Source organism: Pholis gunnellus, assembly GCF_910591455.1.
Source record: "Pholis gunnellus genome assembly, chromosome: 3".
Lineage (NCBI taxonomy): Eukaryota > Metazoa > Chordata > Actinopteri > Perciformes > Pholidae > Pholis > Pholis gunnellus.
In genome coordinates, this window is record NC_136529.1 from 17,867,654 (window position 1) to 17,894,341 (window position 26,688).

General features: G+C 41.2%; 1 protein-coding gene across 1 annotated transcript; it reads left to right on the forward strand.

Annotated features, from left to right (window-relative positions):
- Nucleotides 1–593: 593 nt before the first annotated feature.
- Nucleotides 594–26,132, forward strand: mdfi (MyoD family inhibitor). The gene is made up of 5 exons (XM_079186502.1): nt 594–997; nt 2,061–2,262; nt 13,247–13,384; nt 20,840–21,205; nt 22,155–26,132. The coding sequence occupies exons 2-5, from the start codon at nt 2,112–2,114 to the stop codon at nt 22,406–22,408; spliced, it is 909 nt and encodes a 302-aa protein (XP_079042628.1). The 5' UTR covers nt 594–997; nt 2,061–2,111; the 3' UTR covers nt 22,409–26,132.
- Nucleotides 26,133–26,688: the final 556 nt, after the last annotated feature.

Consider the following 26,688-nt stretch of genomic DNA (forward strand, 5'->3'; position numbering starts at 1 on the left):
CACGGTTAACTGACCAGAAAATGATCCCGTATCTTTTAGACACATCACACACACCCACACACACACACACACACCCACCCACCCACCCACACACACACACACACACACACACGCACACAAAAGAACGCCCCCCCAAGTGGTTGTGGCCATTAACAACCGCATTATTTATGCCAGCGGCTGGTGTTAGCGCCTCCCTCGGTGGTTACAGTTTAGGTAGAGGGAAACATGTGACATAACCCTGTCTATTGTGACTATAACTGAGCACCACAGAAATGCTACATCTAAGTGATTTTGAGTGAGTATATACAAATGTGACATTGTTCTCTTCTCTCTATTATTAATGACAAAACATATGGTTCCTGGGCTCGTAATTCTTGATGAAAGCTGCCCTGTGTTAGTGCTGTGCCTGGTTCGGGTTAAGGGGGTAATTATATGACAGTATAGTTCAGCCCAACTAGTTTGTAGCCTGGAGGAAGCACAATCACTGCTGACTGTAGTTTCCTGTCCAATAGCAGCAGCACAGAAGTCTGAGGCAAAGTATAGTGCGAGTGAAGGGAGAGGAGAGACCGAGTAGCCTACACAGGACGGTTCACTGCTCAGTTTAAAACGTTTGGGACAGTGGTGTAGCCTAATTAAACTTTGTTTGCAGAAACACAATAGAAAGTGAGGAAACCCTGCAGTGCAGACAAGGAGCAGTCTGCGAGCTGCCTGCAGAAACGCACAAACTTCCAAACATCTGGTCTGCTGGAGGACTGGGCGAGCCGGAGAGAGAAACTTTGGAGGCGGAGAGAGAACTATCTTCGCTGGAGAAATATGCATTGAATCGGGAGTTCTTGGCACCTACATGAGCCGAAGAGAGATTTGGTGGTCGTGTAGGGTGACAATAGTGGAGGGATAGAGGACGGAAAGGGTCTCCGAGGGCGAGAAGTCCACCTGGAGCGGCCAGAGAATGAATTAGCCGAAGGTTTGGCTGCACCGTTTCCCAGCCAGAGAGAAGGTAAGAAGTTATTTTGTTTGTTTGTGGTGGTGTAGTTGTAGATGAAAGCGACTTATTCTGCACCATCTAGGCAGAAAAATTATCGCCACACTGCAGCTGAGCTCGGTCTGAGCATGCAGGGACTCGTTTAGGGAAACAGCTAGGGCGCAGACATGCAATAAAGGTACAGAATACGCCCGTTATTAGCAGTAACATTTAGTAGCCCATATACAAATTGTAGCTACTTTTAATTTCAGCATACATTTGTCTTGAAAGGTAGACAACACTATTTTAAACGTGTACACGTAATTCACATTTCAGCTAGAAGTTTGGCACTGTTTGTCTGTGCAATGTCTTTCCCCGACATTTCTTTACACTTTTTTACCTCGTCAAAAGTATAAAACTCAGCTCACTGCAGTTATTTAGGAGTGAATACATTATTATTATGAACTCGTTAAACTTCGCTTCATCCAGCACGTTCGCAAAAACTCAGCTTAAAGTTGTCAACTGTTTTGGGGGCAGCGAGTGCGGAGCGAAACCACGGGAGCGCGCAAACAGCTGTCCAGCTGAGCTTCGCTTCCCTGGCAGGGTTGGCGCGCGCCAAACACACATTGGCACGTGAACACACTCAATTAGTCCCGTGTTAATGATGAGAATAGAACCTCCCGAGCGCCTGGTTCTGCCTGCCTCGTCTCTCACGTGACCTCATTACAGGAAGCTAAGCCTATAGGCCTATGTCGCTTAGCGACCATTCAGTAAGAACGAAGAAACAATAAATACTACCCATATTGTTGTTATTTTCACAACATACGTTTAAAGAGTTTAAACACTATTAATTAAAAGTAGGCTATGATTAGGCACGTCCGTTGTTCTACCACTGTTTCATGAAAGCAGCTTCCTTTAGTGATTCTATAGCTGGAAGCAGTTCATGCTGGTTCAAGTTGTGCCTGATCACACCTTTTTCTCTTCAGCACGGCATGTTGGCTTGTTGCTCGACTTAAAAAGATAATGAGAAGTCTTTCTCATGACCCATGATGATATCAATGTAATAATATTTTTTGGCTGTGTCCTCTCTCTGCTTTAGGCTCACTCCTTGGCCCCTCCACCTCCTTCCATAAGAGCCAGGCCTACGCCCATGGATGAGGAGAGGAGTGCCCCTGCCATCTCCCCAGAGCCACCTGATGAGGGGGACCCCAGTCTACCAGCTCCACAACCCGAGTCACACCCGACCTCGACAGAAGAGAGAGCAAACAGCTGCCCGAACCCAAAGCCCTGTCCTAGTCCAGGTAAGGAAGAGGTTGCAAAAACAGACGGACCTACACAAACTGCTCTTCCAACGCTGGTGTGTATCTAGTTATGTGATGGGTCTGAAAAAGCCTTGAATATGCTAATGTTTATACTACAAAGTTCCATTAAACCTCCTTTGTTGTTTTTTGGTGTGTCTTTGTATAAGCGTGACTGCCTCAGAAAATAGAGATTAAGCCATTTATTATGAAAAAGAGCAGCTGGCAGATTTGTTCTGGGAGAGGAGACCACTCTCTGCTCTTTCATGTATGTAAACCTCATTATAGAAGGTTGGCCAGTATGTGAGTGAGAAGCTGGATGCAACATATTTTCCTTTCTTTACGAGCTATAGGAGACCTTCTTACCCCCAAAAAGAAAAGAACAGTTTATTCACCTTTGTGAAAGTGTGTATTGGTTGATGTTAGTTTTCCACTGTGGAATAGTCTTGAGTCATTGTTATGTTTAAAACTTTACACACCGATAATTACTAATGGCAGATGCAGAAGCTGAGTTCCAGTGACTCCCACTGAACCCCCCAAAAATCATCGTGTGTTTTTGGTGGATGTCATGGTGACTCATAAAGTCGGAGGCCTTCTCACTGACGGATAAAAACAGTTGTGTACTGAGGTGATCGGCCTGTGTGGGGGACATACCGCCGTGGATGATCTGAGGGGTCAGGACCAATTCAGCGCTGTGGAACGCTTAAAAGGCCGGAATGAGACTCCTGGGAATTGGGGAATGACCCCATGACCCTTCCCCTTTGTGTGATTGGTTATGGTAAGGGTTGACACTGAGGTGGGAATGAGGGAACATGGACCAACTCAGGGCATTACTATGCCTGAATGACTCATCCAGGATCAGCCAAAATGAGTCAATTTTCCTCAACATTCAGTGAGAAAAATACACCGTGGACTGTAGATCAGAGTGCAGACCCTATGGCCGGGGTCACTGAAAGGCGGTCCGCCGTCCGGACCCGGACCCAAACACCGTTGTATCTGGACCCAGACCTAAAACCGATAGATAATTGAGAATTATTACATTTTGACGGAACCCCCTTTATTCTCACCGGCGCAGCTTTTCTAGCCTTAACTGCAAGATGGGAGGAACATAATATCGTAGCTTTTTTGATTGATATAATTTTACCCTGAATTAACTGAGTTTAAAGCTGAAGGGCAAAGATAATTCAGTTCAGTTCATTCAGTTCAGTTAGTTTTTTATAAAGCTTTCTGTTATGTATTTTATTTTTTTTAATCCAGTCCTTATTTTACTTGAAATGAGAGAACATTTATTTATTGTTAGATCATGTATTATTTATCATTCATCCAGTTCAATTTGAAATCTGACAATAAATAATGTTTAGATATTATTCAATTGAACTTTCTTTATTTGAAATGACTGTCAGCTGTTGACTACATACAGACATTACAACTGTTGGCTACTTCAATATATATGGGACTAAATCATAGCCCAAGTTAGACGTTATTGTGATGTTCCAGACCTTTGCACGAGGACATTCTCTCTAACTGGACCTCGTTGAATTTGAAGTGAATACCCCTGCCCTGTGGGGTAATTGGGGAAGGTGTGTTATGAAAGTGTGCGAATATTTAAGTGGCTCGTTTCCATGGGATCCTGCCACCAAAATTTCCTAATGGTTGATTTGGAGTTTTTTTTTTTGTTTGTTTGTTTTTTAAAGACAAGTCTCAACCCAATCTATTTAGATTACTGTGTTGAATGTGCAAAAGCATAGAATCAACACACGCACATCTCTGTTCCCCGCCACACTGCGGTTCACCAAGATGAGTGTAACTACAGCATCAGATTTAGTGATGATACCTCTGCGAAGACTTTTACAGTTATTAAACTGCAGGTTTGTGCCTGAACATGTTCCCGTGGCTGTGCTGACTCTACCTGTGCTTGCTCCTCGGGAAGCCAACACACAAAGTACAACTGTGGCTTCCCGCACTAAAGTTAGACGGCTTGTCTGGCTGACTGGTATAATTTGTGTGTGTGAGTGTTTGTGTGTATGCTGACGGTGGGTAGGTGAGCCAGGGTGGGGAGGAGAAGATTGGTCAGGCAACCACTGAGGGCAACAAGGCCCTGCTTTCAGCGCTGTGCTTCACCCCCCACCCATCCCTCTGCCTGCAGAGTGCCGGTTTTTGGAACAACACAACAGGCTCATATATAGATCTATCTGAGGCTTGAATCTTTTCGCAGATGGATGCCTTATTAGAAAGGGATAACAGGCTCCAAGATGGCACTGCTTTATTCCAATCAAAGCTGCTTAGCCAGCGCACACACCAGAACATTCTTTTCTTCTTCCTGGTTTACTTCCTCATTGTAAAGTCCAGGACAAATGTGCAATAGTGTTTTTTTAACCTGTTTTACCTAAAATAATCAATAGCAACTGACATATATGTCCCACCAACAGCATTTTTCATTGACTAAATAAAGTACATTTAAGAGTTATTTCTGTATGTTGACTAACATAAACTCCGACATCTGTGTAAATGTCATCCACACCTTTTGTCATATTTCTGTTCCTATTTTCCCATGTATGTCGCTTAGTAGCTAGCTAGCTATAAAGGAAGATGCCCATTCTTAATCCTGGTTGGTTGATTGGTCAACTTTTTCCATCTGCTGAACCAGATCTATGTGAACAAATCTGAAATGTGGGTGGTGTTAGTTCCTGACGGCTTGTTTAAGACTACATTATAAAGACGCCATGACCAAATCACAATGCACCAGATGAGTTCGGTGAGAGTTCTAGCCCTCTTGTCACCTCATATTTGGATTGCAGTCTTTTCTACTGTAAATGAGTTAAGCTCTGCTCAGTCGTTACAAGGTCATTGAACAGTGGTGTGTGCGTGTTGATAGATGTGTGCGTCTTCTCGCTGTTGTGAGTGTTTCTCTCACTCAGGCATGAAGATGCAATGAGGCTGTCTGTTTATGTAGGAGCCTCTTACTGTACCACCACATCCTGATTCCCTCGTTCTCTTTCATCACTGGTGTCTCTCTCACTCTATTTTTTCTCTTCCTGTCTTTTTGTCCCCTACTTCCCTGCTATTGTCTCTGTTTTATTGCTTTCTTGCTGTCACTCTCTGTTTTAGGGCTGAGCAGGTTTTTTTGTTTTCATGTTCCAATTGCAATTTGAAAGACGCCCCAGACGCCGTTGTATCTGGACCTTGAACTTATAATCAGAAGAATTATGCCATTATGCCATTTTCATGGAGCGCTTCTATTTTAACCGGCGCCGGTTTTCTAGCCTTTACGGGCCTCGTTCAGCAGTCAAGGAAACACACCGACCAATTATATGCGTTGTAAACCGTGTCACGGGATGCTACTCGGCCAATCAAATATGTGTATTCTGATAAGTGTCGAGACTCTTACTATGTTTATTATTCCCACAACCAGTTTAAAACCAGTATGTCTCATGTTCAGAGACCGTGACGATTATTAAAAGCGGCAATGTGAAGCGCCTCTACGAGGCTGAGCACAAATCTTTTGAGCAAACGTACCCACTCACATCCGAAATTAAGGCCCAGAAAAACAAACCTAAGAGCCGTATGATCAGAATCAATTTGAAATCTGTAATTATAAATATATTTGAGATATTATTCAATTGAACATTATTTATTTGATTTGACAGTCAGTTGTTGACTTGAACAGACGTTTATACAACTGTTGACTACGTCAATATACATGGGACTAAATCATAGCACAAATTAGACGTTATTGTGATGATCCGAACCTTTGCGCGAGGAAACTATCTTGAACTTGACCTCGCTGAATTTTAACTGAATACCTCTGCACTAAAACTATGATTCTAACTATGCCTTGCATTATTATTAGTGTCTGAAACTATAGGAGGTTAAAGTTTTATTTGGAGCTTGTTGATGTCGACAGTTATAAGACAGAAAATGAAGATTTGTTTGGTAATATGATCTCTGGAAACCTGGTGCTTCTTGCTGCTGTCTCTTTATCCTGAGTTAAACCGGCGCTCTCTTATAGAGTCTATAATAAAAATGATACAATTCACTCTCTACATCACAGTCTAAACGACATTTATTTTATCTCTCTCTGAATTCCAGCGTGCAGATTTGCCTCCTTGTCCCTCTTTAGTCCCTGAGGTTTGTTGAGGCTTGTGTCTAATTTGGTTTCTCACAGAGATAGAAATAAACTGGGAGCAGTTTGAGGCATTTTTTACAGCATGTTTGAACTACATGAATGCTTTTTTTTCCTTCACCACCTCGCAAACATTTGATAAACTGTTGCTGCTGCTGCTTTGGTGAGACTCTCTCTCTCTCTCTCTCTCTCTCTCTCTCTCTCTCTCTCTCTCTCTCTCTCTCTCTCTCTCTCTCAATCTCTCTCTCTCTCTCTCTCTCGCTTCCCAAATCCTCCTAACCCATGTCATATGCTGTTGACAGTTAGTGTCAGCATGATGTGATAGTACTAAATAGCCAGCAAACTGTCTGTCTTGTTGAGATACTTGAGCCAGGGGCCTGTTACTGTACAGATACTGCTACAGTGACAGATTAGATGGTTACCACTTCAAGGGTGTGGTTGTCTCTTCCAGTGTCCCGTCTACAGTTGAAGAGGGGTTATGTAGCCTAAACGATACTGTTGTTTAAGCTGATATTGATGAATTAGAATAATACAAATCAGACAACAATATATCAATATATTTACATCTGCAATAACTCAATGTCTGCCTATAATATCGGCTTGCCATTGTGTGCGTTAGAGCAGGGTACACACAGTATATTTGCCACTGTGCTTTGAATGTAACATCCGTCTGAGTTCTGTTTAATCCTCTACTGTTTATGACCGATAAGCTGTTTGCACCGCACAGTGTGTGTTTGTAGATCTGATCACGGTGTCTGTGCTTCAGGCTTCTTGTGTTGAACGCAGCTGTATGGCATATTTTCTATGGAACCAGAGGATTCTCAGAGACAAAGTAACACAATTAAATTCCCACTCAACAGTTCAACAGAAGACAGTTTTTGTCGTTAATGAGCTTACACTGCTTGATTCTCACAGCATAATCTTTGAATTGGGACATATTCCAGCGCTGCACTCTCACAGCCCCTCTGTGCAATGTTTATGTGTGTGTGTGTGTGTGTGTGTGTGTGTGTGTGTGTGTGTGTGTGTACCTTTGGCTGGATTGCAGCTAAACAATTGCCTCTTCTTTAGTTTTTCTTTGTGCGTGTGCATGTACGGGAGTGTGTATATTTGTTGAGGGATGTTGAGGGATCGTTTCTGTAGTTGTGTTCTTCTCTTTGTGAAACCACACAACCAGCGGTTGTGTGTGGTTTCAATCAGTTCCAGTCATTACTGCTGGCCAGAGAGTGGCTACTGCGCCGGCTCCACTATCTCCGCTCTGCTGAACATTTTTGTGCTTGGATGCTCTTCAACTCATCTCATTGTATCTTCTTTCCAATTCTCTCAACTCGTATCTCTATCTTTGTGTTTTTAGCGATGAGTCAGCAGGGTGTCCACCCATTTATGTATGTGTGTGCCTGAATAATGCACTTTAAGTAGGGCTGCAACTGTAATGAACATTTGTATTATCGACTGGACGAATTGTTTTTACAATAAATTGGTTGATTATTTAGTCTATTAAATGTCAGAGAATAGGGAAAAGAGTGAAGTATTAACATATCAAACAGTATTTAATTTTACATTGCATTATATTACTTGCATCTAAATACGACAATTATGATATAGGATCGGCAATAACACTCAGAATAAGTTAATTTCGTTGTGAATTTCCATATATGGGGATAATCGTGAATATCCTTACATTAATGAATTGAAAAAGCGGTCTAGCGGTCTAATGGAGAAGTGAAAAAAAGAGGATGATTAAAAAATAAAAACAGCAGGAATTATCATGTAAAAAAGAAAAGACTCTCACGATCATTTATTCATGCAGAGGGACCTTATGATTTATGATTACCTTATTTAAGATTGTTTGGTTGTTTGTTTTTCTCTAAAAGAAAAAAGATGCCTGACCTATCTGTGATGCAATGAAGATATTTGTTTCTTAACAAAATAAATGGTAACGTTATTGTGGTGTTTCAGTGCCGTTTTAAGAGTTTTGAACATATTTTGATGATTATCGGGATAATATTGGGAATCAAAATGATTATGGCCGGGATAATCGTGACAAGAAATTTTCATATTGTCCAATGCCTAATAACAATACTATTTTAGATTGCGATTGTGCTTTTCTAATTTAATATGATATGCTTTATCATAGTATTGTATTCCATTCCATACTTCATAGTACTGTTTTGTTATTGTATAGTGAGTCTACTGTATATTTCACATGCTGTATATATATTAAATATAGCATATATTTGATGATATTGTTTTAATATTTATAATACTTATCTTTTCATCTCAGTGTATCGTAAAATGCCCATCACAATCACAGAGTTAAGCCGCTACTGCTCACATTTCAGCATCAAGAACCAGTAAGTGACTCATAATTAATCAATTTCCAAATTGTTAGTTTAGTTTCAATTAGTATGATCAAACACTGCACAGAGATATTGACATCTTGACAGCATTAAACAGAGTCGCAGCTTAACATTCCAGCTGCATAATGAAAGTTTCACTGTAAAACTCACATTCTGGATGCTGGTTTGCTCCTGTTTGCTGGGGGGGAGCGTATGTACTGTATGTCTTTGCCAAAGGGATGTACACACCTAAGAGACCTCCTTTACTCCGCACATTAGAAGTTTGTGCCTCTGAAAAAGTACAAGTGAAGTTGTAGAAACAGGGTTGAGGTATAAGGCAGCAGGTAAACTGAGCTGAGCTCCCACCTTTCAGAGATCAAACCCAGAGGAACAGCAGGTTGTGCTCTCCTTCAGGTGATCCAGGATATGTCACATCCTTTGCCAGCTCACATAATCTGGATCTGTGTGTGTGTGTGTGTGTTTATGGTAACCATTGCCCTTTGTGATCCTCATGTTTTTGTTTTCATGGTTAACTGTTTCGGGAAATTCCTCTGGATCACCCCTTCAGGCCAACTGACACGTGTACCTACACTAAATTATAAACACACATGAACATGCACGTACATGAAGCACACATACATACACACACACACAGGCACACAGCCAAGCATCCAAAAACAAATACACATACTCACCCACACGTGTAAACATACAGCCAGGTCTCCTCAGCGGCTCTTGATTGCTCTGGTCTGATTTGAATTAGAGGCTCATCTTTCTCAGATCTAAAAAATGGCTCTGAGGTTGAGCGGTTTGGTGGTTTGATGCTGATGCCAACATACAATTGGTTGAAGGCCTGCTTGGATGGCACAAGGGGGTTGGTGGGGATGTGTTTAGCTCCAACAATCGTGGTTTTGAACGTTTACAGAGGGAACGCTGGGAATCTACATACTTTTAACCCATAGTGCTCCATTGGCAGCAAGAGTATAAATGAGAATACATAACAGACTACTGTGCTGAAGTATGAAGTGCTTCAGCTGACCAGATGATTGAACACATACTCAGTATTCATGTGCAGGTGTGAAACAGATATTGAGATACTTGGTGTACAATATGTATTTATTGCATATCTTTTACATGTACTTTTCCAACAAGGGCAGCGATACAGACCTTTGTCACACTTCCAAGGAGTTTCCACAACTGTTTGCTAGTGTAGCTAAATATGTGTTTCTCAGATGTAGTCATGATGTATTCTTCTTGAAATGGTTGGTTGTGTAGTCATGAACCTTACACTGAAGAAGACCATCCTTTTCTTTCCTGTAGTTTGCTTACGCTGGGCTCTCGTGTGGCTTTGATAATGACATAATTGCCCCCAAAAGCAGCTTCCACGAAATGGGACCAAAACAACATGGGAAAACAGATGAGTACAACCGTTAGATGCCACCTAAAGCACTTTTTGTTTGAATTATATTTCTGATCTCGATATTTTCAAAAACCTGCCAACTGTCTTCTGTCATTAAAGTCAATTGTTGCCCGCCAGCACATAGTGAAATATTACTTTTTTATGATCCATCCCCAATATTTTGATAAATGGATACCAGCTGCATAGAACAATGGACGTTTATAGGTAACTGATGAGCTAATTGATAACTGATTTTAGGAACATTTAAACAGAAAATCAAAAATACATGACTAAATGTATGGCTGGCTGGCTCGCTGGGCCTTTGGCATATTACAAATATTGTCTTTTTTGCATACATTTTCTTTGAAACCTTTTTTAAGTGTTATCCAAAGTAATTACAAAAAAGTAAAATAATGAATGTTGGGTGAATGGATGTAATGATAGACAGACATTTACACTGCTCGCCAGTGACATACACAACCTATAATACTCACGCATATCTCTAAAATAGACATTTGGCAGTGTTGAGGGCAAACGTTCTCACTAGTGGCTTTCATATCTGAAGCTGGCTGATTGAGACTAATGGATACAACATGGGCCTTAGGAATGGCTTCCACGTGCAAGAGACAAGCATGTGTGTGTGTGTGTGTGTGTGTGTGTGTGTGGAGAGAGCTGGTACTACATGTAGGAAGGTAACATTGGAGTATAAGTACATGTGCTTTATATGTGTGTGTGTGTGTGTGTACAGGTATGTGTGTGTGGTTTGTGTACCACCATCTAATAGAACGGAAGAGCAAGAAGCACTTCCCATCCCTTCAGGCCCTGTTTACGTATCCTCCAACTTCACATGCACAGAGATCCCATTACACACAGATATGCCCGCTAATAGACACACACACATACACACACACACACACACACACACACACACACACACACACACACACACACACACACACACAAACTCATAAACTCATGGAAGTAAAGGCAAACACAAATCCTCCAATGCTCAAAACACTGTTCCTCTTCATCAACGTTAGACCACCTTACATAACCAAGTAATTCATACCAGTGGCTTTGATATACTTTGTTTTCTAAGAAAATAAAGATAGTGTTGCTTCAGACAGGCCAAGGGGGTTTGGTAGCCTCATCCTGTTTTGGTTCTGGGTTCACTGCTTCATCAATATACAACATTACAAACATTAGCATTAACAGTGCATGGTACCAGAAAAAATGGAGCAGCAGCTCTTGTTTGACAAAACAGAATTGTTGCCATATTGAAATCTATCATCGATTAATTATTCAAAATGAAACATAATGGAGTTTTTTGTTCAATGTCTCTGTCCTTCTGTGTGTTACAGACACACAATGCACGCAGCACACAAACAGCTACTGGAATTCACTGGAAACATGTGGCGAGGCTTCACTATATCAGCGTCATTGACTTAGTCTGACGTAACTTACTGGTAGTAAGTCGTTGTTACAATAAGTGAACAAAACATACTGCTGTCATCCGTTTAATAAAAACCTCCTCTTTTCAACATCGTGATAAGTATTCTGGGGGATTTATGTAGTTCTTCTAAAGTAGGTTTAGTATATATTTTCTTCCGTGTTAAAACGTAACATTATAAACAGTAAAACTCATGCCCATCTCATAGAGTCAAATGTTTTTGACTTTTTTTGTTTCTGTGTATGTGTGTTTTACAGGGAAATAAAAAATTGTAGCTGCAACTGACATAACATCTCAGTACAGTGTGAGAATCTTGTCATTTGTAGATAGGAAAGACCCCAACTATTAATATATTGCTCAGCCCTAGAATGTTGAATATGTGTGATATCTTATTAAATAGGAACTAAACTGGTTCTCTTTTCAGCAGTTAAACTAAGTTTATTTAAAGCGCAGTTGTGAGTGAAATGTGTGCAATGGCAGTTCAGCTTCATTTAAAGAGACAGCTCTGCCATGTGGATTCATTTGTTCTTGCATTCTAAGATCAGCTGATGTACCTTGGTGGTACTAAAGACTAAATAAGTAAAGCAAAGTGTTTCATTCCATATGATGAATACTGTACAGTAGTTATATTTGGACAAACACTATACCAGAACCAGATAACTGGATACTATCAACTACTCATCTCATTCCCAGAAATCACTTTTTCGTTTTTTTAACTTTTACCTCTTTTCTTTCACTTCATACAAAGCACTCTGTCTACAGCTGAGCTACCTTTGCATAGACATTGTACAGCTGTATTTAGCTGTAAAAGTGGGAATTAATCTATGGAGTTATGCCAAATATGTGAAGGAATTTATTTGTAAGAGTGAAGAGGGAACGTGAACTGGGGGGCGAAGAGTGCGAGAGGCAAGGGACAAGAAAGAGAGGACAGATAGAGAAGTGAGCGAGAGTGGACAGAGTAAATAAACATAGCCGGGAAGTGTTGAGTCCACGCACAGGACGCGGTTTGGTTTGTGTGTGTGTGTGTATGTGTGTTTATCAAACCCAGCTGGCTCCCATTTGCCCAGGAATGAGTCTGCACCTCTCAGAGGCCCAAGCCTGCCCTGCTTTGATGGCGTCTGTGTAGTGTGTAGTGTGTATGTATGTATGTATGTACATGTGTGCATAATAACAGCTTCATTAGAGCTCTGCATGGTACCGGTGAACACATAAAACACCCAGACGTGTATTTACTGTATGTATATTATGTGTACGTTCTCTCATGTGTTCATTTTGAACACACATACATCCACTCTCAGTCATCGCCGCACACACGTAGACCCACGCAGATTTCAGCTTTCACAAGCATACACATAGACCTCTAAACAGTCCCAAGGGGTTGGATTTAACTGCTTCCAGATGCGAGTTCAGGACAGAGCGCACACATACAGACAAAATCTTCTGCTTTGTTGAAGTCAGCAGAACCACTCTGTTTAAATTAATTAAGTGCTAGTGGATGGGAAATGACATGGGAGTAGACAAGTTTACTACAAGTGGGAAAACAGCTTGCTGCTGATACACGATAATATCCTCAAGGAAAGCAGCTGCTCACTCAGGAAAACCTGAACCCCAAAACCTTCAAAATAAACTCTGTGGACTTACGGATTTTAATTGTATATGTAATTGTGTGTGTTTTTTAGATGTGGCCCACACCTATACTGAGCCCCTCATATTGAGGTTAAATGGCACCCCAGAAAGGTTGCGAGGCGATGATGGAGACAAGCGGAGCAGAATCCTCTCACACTCTGAGCTTACAACACCCAGCAAGAGCATCACATGTGAGTAAACACACACACACACACACACACACACACACACACACACACACACACACACACACACACACACACACACACACACACACACACACACACACACACACACACACACACATAAGGAGACACACACTCGGCGAAGCTGGTAAGAGTTTTGTTTCCATTACTGATCACTGGTCTGATGAGTCACATTGTCCTGACCTTAAACAAATACATTTGCACACCCTGAAGAAATAAGTCAGGTAATCATACACACAGAGAGAAATATTTACATTGTCAGCTAAGTAGGTTAAGTTTCTGATTTCTGAACACAATCACCCAAATATTCAAACTTGAAATGAAACATATTTCTCCTCTTTTGCTCTTTATTCTGCATTGTGTTCTCTGTCTGGCTGGCACTGTGGAATTTACTTATTTAGGGTTCATTGGACATCTTTTTCTATCTATATTCTAACAAACAGTAGATGAGTACAGCACGTGCTTCTCATAAAAATCGTATTTTTCCAGCACAGCCATTCCTTATCCGTGATATCCACCCACATTCATGTTACTAGTGTCATTTTTCCAACGTATTAGCCATAACCTCTGGGGCCTAGAGCTTTAAGATGGCAGCCAAGTTATCCCAACATCCTTCATTCTAGTCAAATCGGTCATCCATACCTCTCACTCCTCATTTCCTGTCACCTCTCTACTGTATATGAATAAAATGAAGGAGAAATTATAAAGATAATGGAAAGAATGCCTGAAAAAATACGTCTCTGCAATTTGTCCCTCTCTGTTTATTCGAATAGCTCCCCACTCAACTGGCTTCAGTCTGTCACTCTTTTCATGTTTAACCCACAACAGTCTTATTGGAAATGGTGTTTGTCAAAAGTTGCTTTAAACTAATATGTTAAACAAACATCACTATTACATCATTCTATAAAACAATTACAATCCCTGTCTAGACATATGAACTAAACATACATTTAAGGATATTTTTTTGGGCTGAGTTTTTTTGTCATTTGCATTATTAAAAATGTCAATGTGAGTTTTATTGAGTTTTTCTTACTTCTGTGACAGAAACCAGAAGTTGTGCTCTCTATTCTTTCATCTGTGATGCTGTTTTCTGACCAATCCTCTCCAAAAACATTTCTAATTGCTTTAAGAAAGTGCTACTGTAGTTGGCTGTTGTATTGAAGTAAGAAAATGGCTGTGTCTCAAATCGTGTGTGTTTTATTTACATTCAGCTGTCCAAGTCTAAACTACTTCCCAAAATCCCCAGCTGTCGAGTCATTACACTCCACCCTAATTTGCTGGCGAGAACCGTTACAACACCTGGAAGTTCTCCTTCCAGAGTCATATCACTAACCGCCACCACCCATTTCACTCCCTGATATTACGAGTCCCACGGTTATGTTTCAGCCAGAGAGACTCTCTTTCACTCTCTTTGACGTGCAGTTGCTCCAACTCTCTGTAGCACAGCCAAAGGTTACGCAAGTACGCTATGTCTTTACCCCACCACATATATTTTCCTTGCTTTCATTCCAGTTTAAAATGAGTAGAATCTCAACCTAATTTTCGAACTGGTTCTACTATGTCATTTATTCACTTAGATGACCGAGCTTCGCAATAATAAACACCCACAAACCTTTAGCTAAGTTGTCAGCTACTGTCAGCCACTGTTAAGAAAATCTCAATGCCATACAGTGGTCTAAATTTGCCCTTCCTGTCATTCACAGAATAGGAGGGGTAGTGTAAGTGAATGACAGGAGGAAAAGAGCGTTGAGAAGAGAGTTGAGTAACCTGTAATCTGAGCAAGTGTTATAAAACTACAAGCATTTTTTTCCTGGAATCCAGGGCCTGCCATGGGTGACATTCACAAACGCACAAACCTGCCCCATGGTAATAGCTAGTTTGCGGTAACTGAATAACCAGAAGTTCAGTCAGGAAATGAATAAGTAGGTGAATTCAGTGTGTTTTGAGTAGGTGTGTGAGTGTCTGTGTTTGTGCCTCTACCTGTCCTGTCTGCTGTGTTTGTCTATTTCAGGCCCAAGCTGAAATTAGACTTTCTGTCTGCCATTCTCTCCCTGCCTTATTTTACATCCCAATAAAACCTATGAAACCCACCAGCTCCATATGCTGTGCAGAGAGGGTTATGCAACTACAGCAGGCTTGGACAAAATGTACCGCCATGAACACCAGTCCTCACTGGCTTTCCATTTGCCTTCATGTGCCTCCTCCCTTCATCCATAGCGTCCTCTTTCTACAACATACACAATCACACATGCGTTCACAGGACTTGAACCGTGAAGTAAACAGTGAAAGTTCTAAACTTTCTCAGGTGAATATGCAGCATATCCCTGCTCGTCTCCATAGTTATATGTTTGTCTCTCCTTTTTTGCCTGTGTGAGTTGCTTTGTGTCTTCTGTGAATCTCATAAGCCACTATCAGTCTGAATGCAGTTTACATATGTTCTGTGTCATCAGCAACCAATCAATCAATCATCAATCTGTTCCCCTGGCTTGACGATCTGCGTGAAGATGTTACAAAATAGCTGTGACGCAAGTCTGTGGTGAGGTCATGGGTGCCTGCGTGACACATGTGCATGTGTGTGTGCGAGTGAGAGGGTGAGGAAACAGAAGCAAAAACAGAAAATCGCCTCATTCTCTGTCTCGCAGTGATGACATCAGAGCTATAGTATGCGTCTGGCCCTGGGCCTGTGACAAGCTGTCTGAGAACAATGTGCACGCAGAGGTGTTAACAGATGTGAGTGTGTGTGTTATGACCTGAGTCAAACACACACACACACACACTCCCTGACAGTGATGTCATAAATGCACTGTCGTCTTTGACGTCACAGTCACACATGTTCACAGATGTTTAACTGCTCACACACTTTTGGACTCACAAGAAACCAATGAAGCATGTAATTCATCACTGACAAGATCACAGTAGCATTTATGACACTTGCACTTCAATTTGAAATATCTTCACTAAATGAGATCTTAACATGGACCAGAGAGAAGACAGTCCTTCATTATGTATCAGCGAATGAGGACATGGACTTGTGTGCAAGCGAAATGCTGTTTGTTATTATCTTGTCGTGAAAGGGGAGGAGTGTGCAGTGTGTTGTTGGTGGTAATTCTAACAGGACTATGATATCGCCTTTAATTAGAGACCAGTCACTGTGCTCCTCTGCCTTAATTCTCTCTTTCCTTTTCTGTCAGTCTCGGCTGTCTTCCTCTGAATTTACTATCTTTTTCTGTGTCACATGTAAACACATACACACATAATTTACCTGTTCTGTCATGGACATATAATAGTGACACACTGTGGGTAGTGATGTCACAGATCAAAGATTAGTGTTGTTCTGTGTTGTTCTCGCAAATTCGCTGTTTTTTTCCTCTTTTATTCAAAATATTGGCCGAACCCTCTTCTTGAAATATTTGCACACTTTTTCCAGTCATTTTTAAGGAGAAGTTCACGGAAGTGAGTCAAATGTTGCAACAAAAGGGGAATTGAGGTGCTTTTCCAACCGCTGGGTTAAAGGGAATAGATAGTGTTTCTGAATGTCAAAAAAACCACAAGAAAAAAGTTTTCTTCCTGAATGTTTGGTTATTGGGCCTGTTGTTGTTTTGCATCAGCTAATGTCATATTTCATGTTTTCATGCAAACACAGAAACAAAGAAATATACTTTCAAAACAAAAGACTAATGCCCATGCACAGCTGTGTTCTTTCTGTGATATATTCCAGGGAAACTTGAAATCGTCGACCCTTTGAATTCTGAGCTAGTTTAATCATATTTAGGCTATTGTATGTAAACACTTTACAGGTGAATGTAATGTGCATATTATGCTATCAATTTGTGGTTTATACACCTTCCGTCAGTATGAACTACTCATTGGAAAAAGGTTTCACCTCCACCCTTCTATTGGTAGTTACAGATAAGGTGTGGGATTTTTTTTGCAGGCTTTGGTACCTTTAACGTGGCAGCACAAATAACACAAACACATACAGTAAACGTAGCAGCACCACTGACGACAGTAGTTCATTAAGATCACATGGACATTATAAATTGTGTAGTAAGAACCTTAACAGAGGTATTCTCTAAAACGTTGTAGTCTTCATTTGAATGATGGGATATTGTGAGTCACACAACTCACACCTAATTTTGAAGTCGCAGTCTGACTGAACTCTGCGCTCATACTACTTTTTCAATATAGTGAGTGCAACTAAACAAACCTCATTAACGCTGTAGTGTTGGTTGGAGCGCTGTATACATGTTGCAGACAAAAATGTGGGACAATCTAATTGAAAATGGTTTTAAATAACATTATGCAGCAGCAGCAACGTATAGTTTTAGTAGTTGCTACTTTTGACCCACAAATAAAAACAACGCTACTCTGCGAGAAAACCCCAGAAGGGAGTCAGTGGGTGAGAGGTTTCTGGGAGACCGGGCTGACAAGATGTTTTAAAGGCTCTTTAAAATGGTAAGAGGATTTTGAAATATGCAAATATTGCGATACTACGCAAATCAAGCCAAGCCTACGTCATTCTTTTTTATCATTAATGACATATATCCTCATAGACAAAACAATTACACTGCAGAACATCTGAATTTGTTTCAGTGTTGAGAGTGAGTAGGAAATATTTGATTGAACACCCAGATACTTTGCCTCTGTTGTGCTTAATAAGGCAAAAAAGCAATAAAAGCCTGCATGTGCGTTTTTGTAAAGTTTTAGATTTGTGGATGATCGCACCATCCATCCTTTTTCTCTGTGTTGTTTGCTGATTAAGTTGCATTTGGAGTACAAATTTGATGTTTCTGCTTTTTTTTTTTTGACTGATCTCATGTTTCACTTTAGACATTTTAACGCTTTGACCTACATAGACAGACAAACTGCACCAGAGGAGACGGTAGGATAAAGCAGCTGGAATAGAGACAGAGTTCATAGTCATTCTGGTGACTCATTCCAGCAGAGGATAAGAGAGAGAGACAGACAGACAGACAGACAGATCTCTGGTCTGGGAGGGAGGTGTGTAAGTACAGGGTATCTGAGAGACGCAAAGGAGAGAAAGAAGAGGTGTGGAGGGTGTGTGAATTATTATGCGTGTGCCGTTGCATTCAACTGATGGTAACTCACTCAGGCTCGCTCACCAGCCCAACACATCTGCACAGACCTCCATGTACATACACACACCTTAGAGGTCGCAGGACCCCCAGTGGCCAACGCTGCTGGTTAGCGTCACACATGCACGCTCTGCGGTTTCCCAGTCTCATCATGTTAATCACACAGTCATTTGGCTCTTTATTTGCTGTTATTTTTAACTAGGTCCCACTGCTGAATCATTGTGTTTATGAGTCACACCCATGCTTCCTCCTGTTCCAAATATGCACAAGCAGCAACCCATTTCTTCGACTTTGTTTTCTCTCTTTCTCACTCAATCTTTCTCCCTTAGTCTGCTTTCTTGATCTCAGACAAAGGGACCTTGTGTTTTTTCAGTGTGTGTGCATGTGCATGAGTGTGTGTCTGCACGTGTCCTTGCATGCATATATTTGTGTGTCAGTGGGCCTAACCTCAAGCTCTGTTTGGAGACAGTCTTGACTCCCTGCCTGTCTGTTTGCCTGCCAGATCCGCCTATGTACTGTGTTCATACACTCACGCGCGCGCACACACACACACACACACACACACACCTCAAACTCACAAGAAGTATGAATTTCTCAACCACTCACAATCCCCTGGACAATACAGACCTAGAGGGAATACAAAAAAATTGTGCACAGTTTCCCTCCCTTCTCTCTAATCCCCTTCTTCTCTTGCCGACCTATATCCTGGCCAGCTCAGAGTGTTAAAATACAGTATTGTGCAAAAGGCTAAAAGAGAGCAATAAGACAGAGAGACAGAAAAGGGAGGAGATAAAGTTGGGTTGGAAAAGAGAAAGAGAGGGAGACATAACACAGGAGAGCATTAGGTGTTGACTTTTGACATACTTTAGAGGAGAAAGCATTACACACTAATGCACATGAACACGCACACTGGCCCTGCAGCCTGCCAAACATCTGGAGCAACGTTAGAAAACGCTGAATGAAAGAATCTTTAATAACACTGGATTGGTTGTGTGACCACTGCTATCGGCCAATCAAAACAGGCCTGGATGGGTTATCTGTCTCCGAGTGGTTATCGAACGGACGCTTTTATTGCCAGTCGTGTTTCATAGCCAGAGCTCAGGACCACACTCTCTGTTGTGCTCTCCCCTGCCCTGTTAATTCTCACCACACCTCTTGACACCAGATGCTTTCAAGTCAAGAAAATATGTTAGGCCTCAATAGGGTGGTATTAAATACTACAAAAATATATATAAACCAGGCGTCCATTTTATTCTTCTTTTCAAGGTGTGTGTTTTGTTTGGCAGCGAAGGTGTGCTTTTCTGCCTCCATCTGTCTTGCTGAATAGTACTCGATTAGAGGTAAATTACACCAAAGTGGTATATTGAGCCAAGATTAAAAACTGTGCATGCTCTCAGGGGTTTATGTTTGTAGATACTATATATGTCGTATCAAAACTGCATTCTTCCAAAAACCCAGGTATTGAAATGATGGGCTCTTCCCTAGACAAGCATTCCTGTCTTCCTCTCTTACACTCATTTCATTAATGACGTTTTTTTTATCCCGTTGAATCTTTGTAGTTATGCAAGAGTCTAGACAAGTAGGAGCAGTGGTCAGTTTAGTAAATACGGAGCTCTTCCTAGAGCTATTGCCTTTGGGGTGGGCTTTGTAATTGACCTCAGTTTCCCAGAGCCTCCCTGTGGATGACGCTGCATCAGCACAAGTCTGCATGCACACACACTGAGGGGGGCCTCGGCCCTGCCTCAGAGCTGTACAGTGATCTGCTGCATTATCCACACATGTTGGCAAGCCTGCTCAAGCACTTACAACAATGCTGACATGCTTATATGGACGTTGACACTACTGTTGTTCACTGTACTTGTTCCTCCTGTCCATACAGGCGAAATCGGTAAAATCCACAGTCCACTATTTCTGTGTCAAAATGTATTCCATAGTGCAGCCAAAGCTAACATCTGCAGTCTGATTTAGACAAATCAAGCCGATATCTTCCATAGTTACAGTCTTTCAGTCTGTCCCTACACTGCGCTCAGGAAGGGATTAGGTAGTAGGAAGACATTAACTTTGGATGATACCCATTTGATTTGACTCACTCAGACGGCTGAGGCTTCATTTTGGCTTCAGCTGAACTTCAGAATACATTTTTTCACAAAAAGAGGACTGCAGGTTTTGTCAGCCATGTAAATTGAAATTGCTTTTGAAAGGGGATTTCTTATTAAAGCAACCAACAGTGCTTTCAGTGTATCTACTGTATATATATATATAAACTGAAATTATTTGTATTCATTTTGAAAATGCTTATTGTCCACAGCTTATTGTAAATGGATGTCCTTTTGTCCCTCTCCAGCTCAACCAGCAGCCAGATCCACACCCAGTCATCATACCCAGCCATGTCGGACACAGCCCAGCAGCCAACTACGCAACGGAGCCAAGCACCACACACACTCCTCTCACACGCACTGTACGCATCACACGCACACGCCTCACACGCACACCCTCCAGTCCAACGGGGTCAGGATCGGAGGCCCTCGTGAGCATCCTAAGCTCGGCTCCCTCCCGAGAGGCGGCTCATCCACCTCCTCGTCCTCTTCAGCGGGACCAAAACACACCAAGAAATTACGGTCCAACCCCTCCATCACCTCCCAGAGCAGCAAGAGAAGCAAGAGCAGCTCCAAGAGCAACAACTCTCAGCTTCCCACAGAATCACAAGACGGTGAGATGCAAAAACGGACAGAGGGGCTGGAGGCAGCAGGAGAGGGAGGATGTCAGAGGATCAGGATAGAAATAAAAAATGATTTATTTTTTTGTAATTCAAAGAAGAAAAATAAATGATGGACATATTACAAAAGCAGCAACTTATGGTTCAGTTGAAGAGTGTATTTTAACCCTCTCAACATTATATTTATGAATCTTTACTAACTCTAAATGCCAACTGAAAAAATATAAATCAAAAACCAAAAGAGAAATTCATCAGGATGGAAAACATCAAAATATGTTAACCTTGTCATTCTTTTAAGCATTCCTGCTTTGAAATGCCGGTCCGTTCATCCACCTCTTGTCATGACTTGAGTGGGTTAATTAACTTTTTTTTGTCTTTGAGAGTAAGTAGGCTAGATTCATGGCTGCAAATAGTTGAAAGTTATCATTTACAACTCAAGGTAACTGTTATATGGTGAAAGGGGCCACCTTTTCTTTTCACTAATACTTAAAAGTGTCGACTGGCATGTCTTCTACGTGACTAATACCGAGAGCTCAACAAAGAAGAGGGTGGTTTCAGTGGTGGAGCTGAGAGGTAAAGATAACAGGCTTATTTCCAGCAGAAATGTTTTATTCCCTATTAAATGCCATCAGGACTGGGCGTCCTTAGACTCTGGCCTGGCACTGAAGAAAACTAATCATGTTTCATGATGTCTGACCTATCACAGTGACTACCCTGCAACTATTTCTGACAAACTCAGTTTCATATTTTTTTTGATTTTGCTTTATTGCCATGACATGTCAATTTGTTTATGTATCCAAAGCATATAGAGAAAGAAAATATTACATAAAGGAGAAAAAGAAAAACAGATTAGAATACAAAATGGTTACACCAGAATATAATCAGGAATTGTTCATGTTAAGAAACTCACTCTGTCTGTTGCTCTCTCTCTCTCTCTCTCCAGACTGCTGTGTTCACTGTATTCTGGCCTGCCTCTTTTGTGAGTTCCTAACTCTGTGTAACATCGTCCTGGACTGTGCCACCTGCGGCTCCTGCGCGGGGGACGACTCGTGTTTCTGCTGCTGCTGTGCGTCGGAGGAGTGTGGCGACTGTGACCTACCCTGTGACATGGACTGTGGCATCATCGATGCCTGCTGTGAGTCTGCAGACTGCCTTGAGATCTGCATGGAGTGCTGCAGCCTTTGCTTCTCATCCTGAGGGCCCCAACCACCGCCACCACAGGGGGGCAAAGTAGATGTCAGCTACACACTCCCACAAGCCCAGGAACAACTTTGACCCGTGTCTTATCAGAGCTGAGAAGTGCTCCATCCAGTCTTTCTTGCCTGGGCTCCTTGGTTTACACTATATTGGCTGGCCTAGTTGGCTCCACGATATGTCCAATGTTTCTTACAAGGTTTGCCGGGCAAAAGATGCTGAGAGCAGTCACTGGTGAATTCTTCCCTCTTTTATTGATCAAACGACAGGACAGAAGCTTCCCTGCTTTGTCTTTGCTGTCGGTCCATTGCTGCACAGCTGGATGTATGGGGCAGAGTGAGTTCCAGCTGTGGTCCACGAGTGTCTGCCAGGCTGTGCGGACCGGGCCTTTGGACCCTCACAGAACGAGCTATTAATACAATGGAGCCCCTTGTGCCATCTGAGTGACTGGAGTTCTTCAAGCATGAAAAATGACCTCCAAAGGCAAATGAGAGAATGGCTCCATTTAACCGGATTTTAGTGTTTCTGTAGATAAGAACGGCTGCATAATGGGAAAATGGACGCTCAGATCTCAGTAGAAATGTAGTCTGTCCTCCTGTCCTTGGCAAGGTTAAAGTCTTCCAGTTTGATTGCATACAGTGGCCTTTGTGACACACACACACACACACACACACACCCTTACGGGAGGATGTTGAATCCACCGCTTGTCTTTGTTCTTGTTGCAACGTTCAAAATAGAAAAAACATTAATGGTGGCTTGTGGCAATATTACACACAAATTTCTTTTATTCAGAGAAAAATCATGAGAGCGTCGTGCATCAGCCTGAAGATGGGTCCAATTATATAAGTACTGTAGGTGATGGACATCAGAGCGAATGGTTGATAGCATCTGTCATGGACACATTCTCTACTCTAACATGTGAAGGGAGAGAGTTCTTAATCAAAGGTCTCTCCTCGTTTAATGTTTCACATCTTGTTTACTTTTACATTGTTTATTTTGAGGGGCTTCGGCTGTATTCAGTGAATTCCTGAATCGTCTGAATCGTCAGAGCTGGTGACGGACTGGTAGAGGATTGGAAGTCATCATCTCTTTTTTAATACGTTTCATTTTTCTTTGTCGTTCTTGCTATGTGAACAAATGGCCGTGGCTTAGCTTAAGGCCTGAATTTTCAAGTAGATTCCTCGCCTTTACCCAATCTCTATTAATCCTTGTTTTGTAGATTTTAGTTAAGATATTTGCATTTCTCCTCTAATGTGAAAATCACATTTCTGTGTTATCGGGTGTTGCCGGGCTCTCTGTAAAGCAGACTTTGCTCAACATCTAATTTAATTCCTTGAGTGAAAATCTCACGACGCTATGCTAAGATAGATCCATATGCTCGTAGTGTGTGAATGGTACGCTTTTGATAACAGGCCCGCACTCTCGTATGCTCAGATGCATACCTTCTCCAACCCAATACCTCTTGAGATGACACCTAGATCTGTTGTGCATTTTAAAATGACTTGATACAAATCTCTCTCCTCTCTGTTTGTGCAATCCCTTTCTCTTGGAAATACCAAAGAGTTTTTCCCTCTTACTGGACTTTAGTTTCTAGACCTACAATTACTTTTACTTTAAAGGGTCTTTGCTTTGCTTATGTGGCTGTGGTTGATTAAACCCTATTTTAAGGGCTGAACTATAACACTGTTGATATGAATATACACTAAGGCTGTAAATTAACCTGATTACACCGAAACAGGAAAAGCAAGTTTTCAGAAAACAACAAATGCAACTTGAGAAGATATTATGACTCTTTATGTTAGTTTATATCAGAATGGATGTGTTTCAAATTATGACAATTTAAACTGAGACAAAATCCTGGAGAGCCCTGGAAAACAATGCAATTTTTTTTTTACAGTATAAAGAGATTTATGAAGGGAGAACTGGACTTTATAATATTGTGTATTGACGGGATAACAATGTCATTTGTTTAGATTTACAACATATTCCACGTGCAGATTTTGACAGCGTTGCTTCATCTAAGGACACGTTCTCTGTCATCAGACCAGGCTTGTCACAAAAAGAATATGGGTGGACTGTGATACATTTCTGGGGGGGTTGCTAGTTTGAAACCAAAATGAAAAGAAGAAGAACAATCCCTTATTAGTCCCACAGTGGGGAAATTTATTCTCTGCATTTAATCCATCCCTAGTATACAGGGAGCAGTGGGCTGCCCCTGAGGAGCGCCCGGGGAGCAGTTAGGGGTTCAGTGCCTTGCTCAGGGACACTTTGCCACAGGACATGTCTTAGTCAAGGATCGAACCGTCAACCTTGCGGTTGACCGGACGACCCTCTCTACCCCATGAGCCACGGTCGCCCAAAACAGTATTTTGTTAACAACAGAAGTTCATTTTTACAAAAAAGAAAATTAGCCCTACAAATGTTCGTTAGCTACAGAGTCAACAAGCTAACTGGCCTCCACTGTTAGCCGGCAGTGGTGTGATAAACAGTTCACCTTGATTTCATGCAAACCACTTTGTTAAGGCGAGCAGATATATGAATACATATTTACAAATGTTTCCTACCTGCAAATTCTTTCAACTAAAACAATTGTTTCACTGTTTATTTACTCAACCCAACTGAAATGATGTTTCCTATCGTTCATGAGTCGCTCACTCAAGTTCCAGTTTCAGGATTATTATTCTGCCGCTTCTCACTGGACTCAAACACAGTCCAAGGAGGCAATCATTCAAAACCAAAATGAATAGTTTTGTATAAATGGAAAGCTCACTGACAGGCTTTTATGTGGTCTGTTGCTTTCTGGTATGTTGAATCGATTTGAGTTTTCTTCTTCATTTTCTAATACAGAAGAAATAAAGTGAACAAAAACCTACCTGTGAGAGGCAGCATGGCTTGCAGCTCTCTTTTTGGCAGTAGCACATATATACGTGTCAGACCGTCCTGTGAGGTTCCTTGTTTCCAAAAGTATCTTCACATGCGTTGTTCAACAGGTCCTGTTAGACTGTAAAGCAGTCACAGGGGTAGCAGAGGTGTAAGTCTGTCAATACTACTGCTAGTTTCTGCCATGCAATATAAATCATGTGAAACAACATTTTAATATGGTCTGGGTTGAAAAACAGTGAACACATCATTTGAGTTTTATTTAATGATGTTGGAATAATATTTTATGACTTGATCATTAAATACTACTTTATGTCTATACAAAGAAGTGCCTAACACTTTGTGGAGAATGGAGGCAGTCTGGAGGGATAGAAAACACTGATTGGTTGGTCTGGAGATGGAGAACGCTGGCTTGAGGTAGAAAATCCCCAGTTGAATGACATTCTTACATTTGGGTCATTCTCTGGATTGTGGAGATGGTCTGGAGATATGGATTTGATGTAGTGTCTGTACCAGACAGGTCATCATATAATCTCCAAATATTTCTCTTGAACTCAGTCGAGCTATTATAGAAATACTGGAAGAAAACAAGTTTACTTTCAGTGTTGTCCATACAGTATTATCAGTATTTTTGTTAGAATTACCTTGACCACAGAAATTTCTAACTGTTGATTTTTATGGATTGATTATCTTATGAGATGTAATTTGGATATTGATTTAAAGGGCTGGCCACCTCTGCTAGTACTCTGAACGTTATCCAAGCCCAGCTGAATTGTAACTAGACTCTAGTCCACTATAATGTCATTTTGTTTACACTACCCCCATTTTATGTCAATTTCAATTGCTGTGCTGGAAGTCACATTAAAATCTCTTAGTTTAATACTGAATAAACAATGTGAACTCCAGGCTACATGTATCATTCTTTCTTCATTTTCACATAGGCTCCAAGCTTATTACATTATGTCCTTATTACATTATGGTTATATAAATACTCCTGTTGTACTGTAGTCTAGCGTCTTAAAAAAATGTCCATTCTATGAAATGAATCTAATAACAACAAAAAATTGCTTATACATCACCTGGACAGTGTTGAATTACCAAAATTCCAGATGCAGCTTAAACATTTGACCATCGGAATTGGCACTGCTTGGCAAACTTCCATAACTATTAAGAAGGCAAGAAATGTATCCATTACAAATAAGGAGCGAATACACTCTATCTGAAAATAATTACCACTCATCGTAACTTTCTTCTCAAATTCATCTACTACTTCTATGTATTCTGTGTACACAAATTCAAATGTGTTTATAAACCAATGATGAGGAGAGATCAGTTTTCATGGCTGCTCTTTACTTGTCCTTTCTTTACCCTCGTACATGAAATATGCTTTGCACTTGATTTAA